Below are 9,288 nucleotides of genomic sequence, written 5' to 3'. Positions count from 1 at the left end.
ATCTTTAAAATACAAGCATTAAATAAAATGATATATGTTGCTTTAGTTAAATAAATAGTTGACCTGATAAGTGCCAATCCGTATAAATTTTAAAATAGTGCCAAAATTACTGCCTTTTTTTGACGAAAAAGTATTCCAGACAGAATTTACTACGCTATTATCCACAAATATCATGTTTTTAGAAAACGTCCTGAAAACTGCCTTTGGACGTACATATATATATATATATATAAATAGCGTAATATATCTATTTTTATAAATATTAAATATTTCGTAAAATGCCGAAACGCAAAATACAACGTACTTTAGAAGAAGAAGAAGAATTTCAACGACGATGTCGTGAAAGAAAAGCAGAGAATCAACATTGTCGTCGCCAAATTGTAAAAGTAAGAAATAATATACTAAAATCAGTTGATAACAGAAATCATTGTGTTGCTGGTACAATACATAATAATCATATAATAGAATTAGATGAAGAAATAGTTGGACAAAGTTCTGGAAATACTACATCAGTATGCCAGCAACGTTCTGCAGAATGTCAATCTCGTTATCGTTCAGGACAGAGAAATCAACCTCGCTTAAATAATAATAATACTATGTCAATTAGTAATGTTGTTGAATATTATATTGGTTCTATGAACGTATCTTGTGTTCATTGCAAAGCAAAGCATTTTGGATCTGAAAAAGTATCTAACAAAGGAAACTCATTTCACGATTGTTGCAATCATGGTGCAGTACATTTACAACCATTACCTGAATTTCCTCAATTACTTCGTAATTTATTCGATGGTAGTCATATAAAATCTAATGATTTTTTTAAACATATTCGTAGTTATAATAGTTCGTTTTCATTTGCATCATTTAATGCTAATTTAATTAACTTTAACAATAGACGACCATATTGTTTCAAAATACAAGGACAAATTTATTATCAAATTAATACAGCATTATATGCTGCACAAAATGAAAGTCCTACTTATGGTCAACTTTTTATTGTGGATTCAAATGAAGCCATAGATCATCGTCTTAATCAAAATTCATATTTAGATTTTGAAATTGTACAAAACCTTGAACAAATAATGCGAGAATTTAATGTATTTGCTCAATCTTATCAAATGATGGGTGAAGAATTAGAAAATCAACGACGTTTACAAACGGAATCAGGTGAATTATTACCTGAATTACAATTATTATTTACTTTAAAACCAGGTATGGATAGACGTCGATATAATGCTCAAAGAACTAATGAAGTTGCTGCTGTTTTTTGTACTACTGCTGATGGAGAAATTCCAGAGTCATACGTTACAATACGTAATAGAAATACTAAAACTTTACAAAATGTTAGTATTATGGATCCAAATGTTGAACCATGGATATATCCATTGTTTTATCCATATGGTACTCAAGGATGGCATCGTTATTTAACAAAAATAAATAGTGATAGACGAATAACTAGAGGACAATATATTAAATATCGTATGGCTATTCGTGATGAATTTAATGTTTTTTTATTAGGACGTCGCTTATTTCAGCAATGGCTTGTAGATAGTTATGTAAAAATGGAAAAAGATAGAATTGATTATTGTAAAAATCATCAAAAAGAATTACGTTCCGAAACATACCAAGGATTAAGAGATTATTTACAAACTACGGCGAATAACTTAAATGGACGTATTGGAAAAATGATTATACTTCCTTCCACGTTTATTGGATCGCCGCGTAATATGTTACAACATTATCAAGATGCAATGGCAATTGTTAGTAAATTTGGTAAGCCAGATCTTTTTATTACTATGACTTGCAATCCAAAATGGCGTGAAATCGAGGAAAATCTATTGTCTGGTCAACAAGCTTCTGATAGACCTGATATTTGTGCTCGTGTTTTTAACATTAAAAAAGATTATTTAATTGATTTAATTGTAAAGCAAAAATTTTTTGGTGAAGTAGCAGCATTTGTATACGTTATTGAATTTCAAAAACGCGGTTTGCCACATATTCATTTGTTGATTACTTTAAAATACAATTTTAAAATAACAACTCCACAAATTGTTGATAAATACATTTTTGCTGAAATTCCTGATCCTGATGAAAATCGTATTTTACATGATATAGTTATGAAACATATGATTCATGGACCTTGTGGCGATTGGTGCTTGGTAGATGGACGTTGTTCGAAACACTTTCCAAAACCATTTCTCGAAGAGACTAGAATGGATGAAAATGCTTATCCTTATTATCGTAGACAAGATAATGATAAAAATTTTGAACGTCCTGGCGGATATAAAGTTGATAATCGTTATGTTGTTCCATATTGTCCTATTTTATCGATTATATTTAATTGTCATATTAACCAATTGAGGTAGTTTCAAGTATTAAATCGGTTAAATATTTGTATAAATATATTTATAAAGACACGATGTTGCTGCTATAATCATTGAACCAGTAACAGAAAATGTAATTATTGATCATGATGAGATACATAATTATATCGAAGCTCGTTATGTTGGACCTGTAGAAGCCATTTGGCGTATTCTTGGTAAAAAGTTACAAGATAAAAGTCATACTATAATGCGTTTGCCAGTCCATCTTCCTAATGAACAAAATATTATAATCGAAAATGAAAATATTGACGACGTCATGACATCTGCTTTAAATCAAGTTACTATGTTAATAGATTATTTCTCATTGAACTTACGAGATGAAGAAGCAAGACAATATTTATATATAGAAATTCCACGCTATTATACATTTAAAAAAGAAAAAAATAATTGTAGAAATATATTGCGTTGGGTTAAACGCAAAAGTCATTTTAATTGTGTAGGACGAATATATTCCGTTAGTCCAGCACAAACAGAATTATATCATTTGCGATTATTATTACTTACAGTAAAGGGGGCTACAAGTTTTAATGATTTGAAAACTGTAAATGGAGAATTTTGTCAATCATTTTCAGCGGCATGTTTGGCTTTAGGTTTAATCGAAGATGATGATGAATGGAAACGAGCTATGAATGAAGCTGTTGCATGGATGATGCCTCGACAACTTCGTAGATTATTTGTACGTTTATTATTACATTGTCAACCATTACATCCTGAAGAGTTGTGGGAAAATTTTAAAGAAGCAATGTCTGAGGATTATGTTCGACATTTTGGTATGTTACAAGGACAAAATAAAGCTTATATGCAAATTAATAGTATGCTTCGTGCTGAAGGTAAAAGTCTTGCTGATTTTCCACAAATGGAACAGTTAATAGAAAATAGTGGAGAGGAAGATTACATGACATTTGATGAAGATATGGAAATAGGCACCAAACAATACAAACAATTAAATGAGAAGCAAAAAGAGATAGTTGATCTTTTATTAAATAGATTAGACAATAAAAGTAATAATCATAATTGTTTTTATATTGATGGTCCAGGTGGATCAGGTAAAACATTTATATACACAACTATTTATCATTTAGCTAGAATTAGAAATAAGCATGTGTGTACAATGGCTTTTACGGGCATTGCAGCGACATTATTACCTACTGGAAAAACAGTTCATAAGACATTTGGATTACCGGTTCCATTATTCGCTGATTCGTCATCTGCTATTAAAATACAAACTAAAGAAGCTCAATATTTGAAGGAAACTGATGTTTTTATTTGGGATGAAGCACCAATGGCACCACGATATGCTTTAGAAATTATGGATAGAACATTGCGTGATATTATGAATAATGATTTTCCCTTTGGCGGAAAAATTGTTTTATTGGGTGGTGATTTCAGACAACTTTTACCTATTAAATTACATGCTACTCGAAGTGAAATTGTAAATCTTTCTATTAAATTTAGTTCTACTTGGAGACATTTCGTAAAATTTTCTTTAACCCAAAATATACGAGTTCTTCAAGAAGAAATTGAATTTGCAAAGTTTTTATTGGATATGGGAGATGGCAAATTAAATGATTTAAATGATAATATAGAAATTCCTGAATGTTGTGTACCTATTAATGCTGATATTGTTGAAGATACATATGGTGATTTAATACGAAAAAAGGAGTTTGTCAAAGTAGCTAAATGTGCGATACTTTCTGCAAGAAATGTTGACGTAGATGAAATCAATAAGAAAGTTGTTGAATTATTAGATATAGTTAATGAACGAATTTATACAAGTGTAGACAGTGCTATAAATGGTGACAATGGTGACATTGGTGAAGTTTTGTTACCAGAATATTTAAATAGTTTATCTCCATCATCTCTTCCTCCACATGAATTGCGTTTAAGACCAAATTGTATCATTATGTTGATTAGAAATCTTAGTATCAATGAAGGTCTTTGCAATGGAACACGATTAATGGTTATAGAATTTGGAGATCATTTATTAAAGTGTAAGATTTTAACAGGTGACAAAGCAGGAGATATTGTGTTTTTAAATCGTATAACATTATATTGTAAAAATATATATCCTTTTACTTTTTCCAGAAGACAGTTTCCGATAAAATTAGCTTTTGCTATGACAATTAACAAATCGCAAGGACAAACGTTTGATAAAATTGGTTTAGATCTTTGTAAAGATGTTTTTAATCACGGGCAACTTTATATTGCTTTTTCACGAGTTCGTTCTTGGCAATCATTAAGAGTTTACCTTGGTAATCAACGAAATAATAGATACGTAAAAAATTATGTATATAAGGAAATGTATATTTAATTTTTTTGGCTTTTCAAATCTGATAAAAAATTATTTGTATTAAAATAACAATAACAAAGTAAATAATTTAATTTAATTTAAGAAATAAATATGTTATCAGTATATTAATACTTGTTATGTAATATTAACAATAATTATGGTTTATTATTTTTATTAATTGTCAATTATTATTAATTGTATAAATGTTAATGTTATTATAATAATAAGAAATGGTATTTATATTTATTTATATTTATTTATACTTATTTATATACGTACATTTATATTTTTATTTAAATTTATTTATATTTATTTATTTATATTTATTTACAATAATTATGTTATTTATTAAACTTTCTAATATCTCTCTTACTGTTTATTTATATATATATATATATATATAAATTAAAATTAAACATTTTTTAAAGAATTTACTTTAGAATATTATTATGCATTTTTTAAATAATTATTAATTATTATTTTAAAAATTATTTATATTTATATTTATTTTTATTATTAATAAAAAATAATTTTTTTTAAAGAGTAGTGTATACTTTCAAAATTAAAGTAAAAATATAATAATATGTAAAAACAATATGTTGAATATTAACAAAGAGAAATAGATATAAATATTAAAGATGACATATAATTATTTTTTTTTTAACAAATCAATTACATAAATTAAACATTAAAGATTAATTAAAATTAACATTAAAATTTAATTAAAATAAAAACTCAAACATTATTTGATGCATTGCCGCAACTCTTCTTATTCTGCATCTAAAAAAGAGCATTTTATATTAATTTTAATAATTAAAAATTTTTTTAAATATATATTTAAATAATATTAATTTATAATAACCAATGTGTACCAAAATCGAAATATTCGATTCTCATTGGTTCGATACACATTCTGGTACACATTGGTTGCTATACCAGAATGACGCCAAAAATCGCTTATATATTGTATATATATATATAAGCAAGTATTTGATTGGCCACTGCGTTTCTTCTTGCCGCGTGGTAAGCTTTATCGCGTGACAAGCTTTACCGCGTGGCAAGCTTTACCGCATCCTGTGTGCAGAAGCCATTTCAATCGTGATGAAAGTACTGTGCGAAGTAACGCAAAGACCTTAGAATCTCATAGGAAAGTACGTGTGAATAATTATATCCATGCGATCAACTATGAAGTGTCATCATGTAATCAACGCAGTATCATGATAAGAATAGTGCAAAGAGAAGAAATAACAGATATGCCGCATGTAATACAGCACGTGAGTATTGATTTGTGATCTTTCCCTAATCGCGTGTTAATGAAAGACGTGTATTCTTTATATATTGTTTATGTAATGTAAACTATAAATTTCAGTACTGGTAGTGTATATCGGAACATGCCTATTATCAATAAATCACTGTGCTATCTGGGATATAATATATATGTATATTTATATATTATATTGTAGTTATACATATTATAATTATATCACAGATAACATAGTGATTTATTGATATTAAGCATGTTCTAATATACACTACCAGTACTGAAAATCTATAGTTTACGTTACATATATTATAAATTTTTAATATTGGCAGTATATCAGAACATGTCCATTAATTGCAACTAACATGTTGCATATATAATATACATATTAGTTGTAATTTCTCACTCATCATTTTACATCATCCTATAATGAACACGTTAATATATACTATCAGCAATAAAAATTTATAATATATGTAACGTAAACTATAGATTTTCAGTGCTGGCAGTGTATATCGGAACATGTTTAATATTAATAAATCACTGTTATCTGGGATATAATTAAAATATAATTACAATATAACATATTATATTGTGATTATAGTACAGTAATTTATTGATATTAGACATTTTCTGATATATACTACCAGCACTGAAAATCTATAGTTTACGTTACATATATTATGAATTTTTAATACTGACAGTACATCGGAACATGTCCATTAATTGTAACTAATATATATATAGTATTCAAATTAACATTTTTTATTTTACAGAGCTCAAGCTATGTTGAATGTACATACTAAGTGCGATGGAGATATAAATGAATAATACAAAGAAAAAAAAAGCAGTAAATTGGCGTGTAATATAGCATAACACATGTGAGTATTAGTTTGTGGCTATCTAACATGTCTTCCCCAAAAGATAAATAATTGTTGTAATATGTAATTAATGTGCATATAACATATATGTTAGTTACAATTAATGGACATGTTCCGATATACTACCAGTACTAAACATTTATAATATATATAACGTAAACTATAAATTTCAGTACTGGTAGTGTATATCGGAACATGCCTATTATCAATAAATCACTGTACTATCTGGGATATAATTACAATATTATAACAATATAACATATATGTCTTATATTACAAATATTACATCTAAATAGATGTAAATAGATGTACTCCATACTACATCTATAACTAGATGTAATATTTATAATATAACATATATTATATTGTAGTTATACATATTGTATGTAATTATGTATATCACAGATAACATAGTAATTTATTGATATTAGGCATGTTCCAATATACACTACCAGGTATACGCACTACTAATGGTTAAACCATTTAATTTTATATTATTTATTTTTTTAAATAATAATATATATTGTTTTAAATAATAATAATATATATTTTTTTTAAAAATAATATAAATATATTTTTTAAAAATTCGCCAGTCGTAAAGAATATAGAAGGAGGTTTGTAATGACGACCAAAAACTGGACTAAATTGAATTCATTTATTAGATAAAATTATCTAATAAATGAATTCAATTTAGTCCAGTTTTTGGTCGTCATTACAAACCTCCTTCTATATTTATTTTTTTATTTTTTATTATTTTATATTATATAAAATCTATTAACGCGCGATTACAAAACCAATTAAACATTTCAGATATATAACTATTGTATACACATATTTAATATGCATGTTACATGCACTGCGTGTAACGTGTACTTGTTAGTTGTAATTTTTCATTAAAATATTAATTATTATATTTCATTAAAATATTAATTATTATTTCATTAAAATATTAATAATTTTAAAAATATTAATTATTATTTCATTAAAATATTAATATAATTTTTATTTAAAAAAAAATATATATGTATGCATCATTGTACACGATAACGCAAATGACTCAAACCAAAATTTGTCGAAATCTATATACGTAAACGTAAGAAGAGTCTAATTCTAACTTTAGTATTAAATGCCACTTGACGGATGGAACAAAATCATTTTTTGAGTAATTTTGACAGTTTTAAAAAAAATTTAATATACAAGCTTAAATTGTTATACGATTTAAATGATCTAATATCTTTATCCAATGTCAGTGATTACTATTCTGCAATCATAATTCTAAAATGCAAAATGATGGATCCAATATGACTGCTACATATGCAATATTTTTTATTTTATATTTATTGAAAATGTAGTATTTCTTTATATTATTTTTTATAGAAAAAGTAAAAAAATTGAACTTTTAAGGATGAATTAAATTTTAATTTTTTCATTTAAATTTAATTTATCTTTAAAAGTTCAATTTTTTTATCTTTTCTATAAAAAATAATACAAAGAAATACTACATGTATTCGCATCGAATATAAAATAAAAAATATTGCTGTTATTGTATATAGCAATCGCGTATTGGATTCATCATTTTGCATTTTATAATTCTAATTGCGAATTAGTAATCATCGATACTGGAAATTTATACAGATATCAAATAATTTTAATCGTATAATAATTTACTCATGTATATTGAATTTTATAAAAAACTTTATCAAAGTCACTCAAAAAGTGGCTTTGTTCTAGACGCCAAGTGGCATTTATTAATTCTACATATTATAATTCTATTCATATAAATATTTAAAATAAGATAATAAAAAGAAAGATAATAATAGAATAATAAAATAAGGTTGTCTTTCTTCAAGGACAAATTGATCGACAATTAAAAAGTCGCAGTGCGAAGAAGAGTATGGCGGCTGGCGAAAAGGAACATTCGAGAAGAAGCACGTAGCAGAATCGAAGATTGAAAAAATTTTGAAGATTGCGGAGGATACGAAACAAAAGAGAAAGAGATAGTGATGAAAAAAGTAGTGAAGAAAAAAGATAAGAATAAAAGTAAGGATACACATGAGAAAGTTTAAAAAAGAATAGAAATTGAGAAAATACGAATGGTCAATAAAAAATAATTATTATGTATATTTTATACTTTTTGCGTATTTTCTTCTAAAATTCTTTTTTTCGGAGTACGTATTCCTTTTAATAATTTTGATAGTGCCATATGCCCTTCTATTTTCTTTATGGGTCGATTGTTCCAACTTCTTGATAAGTTTTACCCGACAGGTAGCATATTTTCGTCTCTTTTCAGATAAGTACTAAAAAAGAGACGAAGATATACTATCTGTCGAGTAAAACTTACCAAGAAGTTGGAACAACCGGCCCTAAGTCAGTTAAATTGTTTACAATTAGATATGGTGGATCAACTGTTTTAAAGAAAAAAATAAATATAATATAATTATATATATAACTATATATATAAATATATTATATATA

At 26.3% G+C, this 9,288-nt stretch overlaps 1 protein-coding gene across 1 annotated transcript; it reads left to right on the top strand.

Moving 5' to 3' along the window:
- Positions 1–278: 278 nt before the first annotated feature.
- On the top strand, positions 279–8,749 carry LOC145948241 (uncharacterized). Its single transcript, XM_083057979.1, has 9 exons — positions 279–774; positions 946–1,398; positions 1,627–1,872; positions 2,113–2,359; positions 2,412–2,536; positions 2,954–3,304; positions 3,419–3,427; positions 3,515–4,387; positions 8,664–8,749. The coding sequence occupies exons 1-9, from the start codon at positions 279–281 to the stop codon at positions 8,747–8,749; spliced, it is 2,886 nt and encodes a 961-aa protein (XP_082914105.1).
- Positions 8,750–9,288: the final 539 nt, after the last annotated feature.

Source organism: Prenolepis imparis, unplaced genomic scaffold (genome assembly GCF_030444845.1).
Source record: "Prenolepis imparis isolate NDT839.2.m4 unplaced genomic scaffold, iyPreImpa1.0 SCAF_294, whole genome shotgun sequence".
NCBI lineage: Eukaryota > Metazoa > Arthropoda > Insecta > Hymenoptera > Formicidae > Prenolepis > Prenolepis imparis.
The sequence above is the reverse complement of the archived record's forward strand: the minus strand, read 5'-3'. Positions and strand labels throughout refer to the sequence as shown.

Excerpts from the sequence above, each read along its gene's own strand:
- LOC145948241 (XM_083057979.1), top strand. The coding sequence starts at position 279 with ATGCCGAAACGCAAAATACAACGTACTTTAGAAGAAGAAGAAGAATTT. Across the intron at positions 1,399-1,626 it reads TCCATTGTTTTATCCATATG|GATTAAGAGATTATTTACAA; the intron begins GTACTCAAGGAT and ends AAACATACCAAG. Across the intron at positions 2,537-2,953 it reads AGCCATTTGGCGTATTCTTG|CGGCATGTTTGGCTTTAGGT; the intron begins GTAAAAAGTTAC and ends AATCATTTTCAG.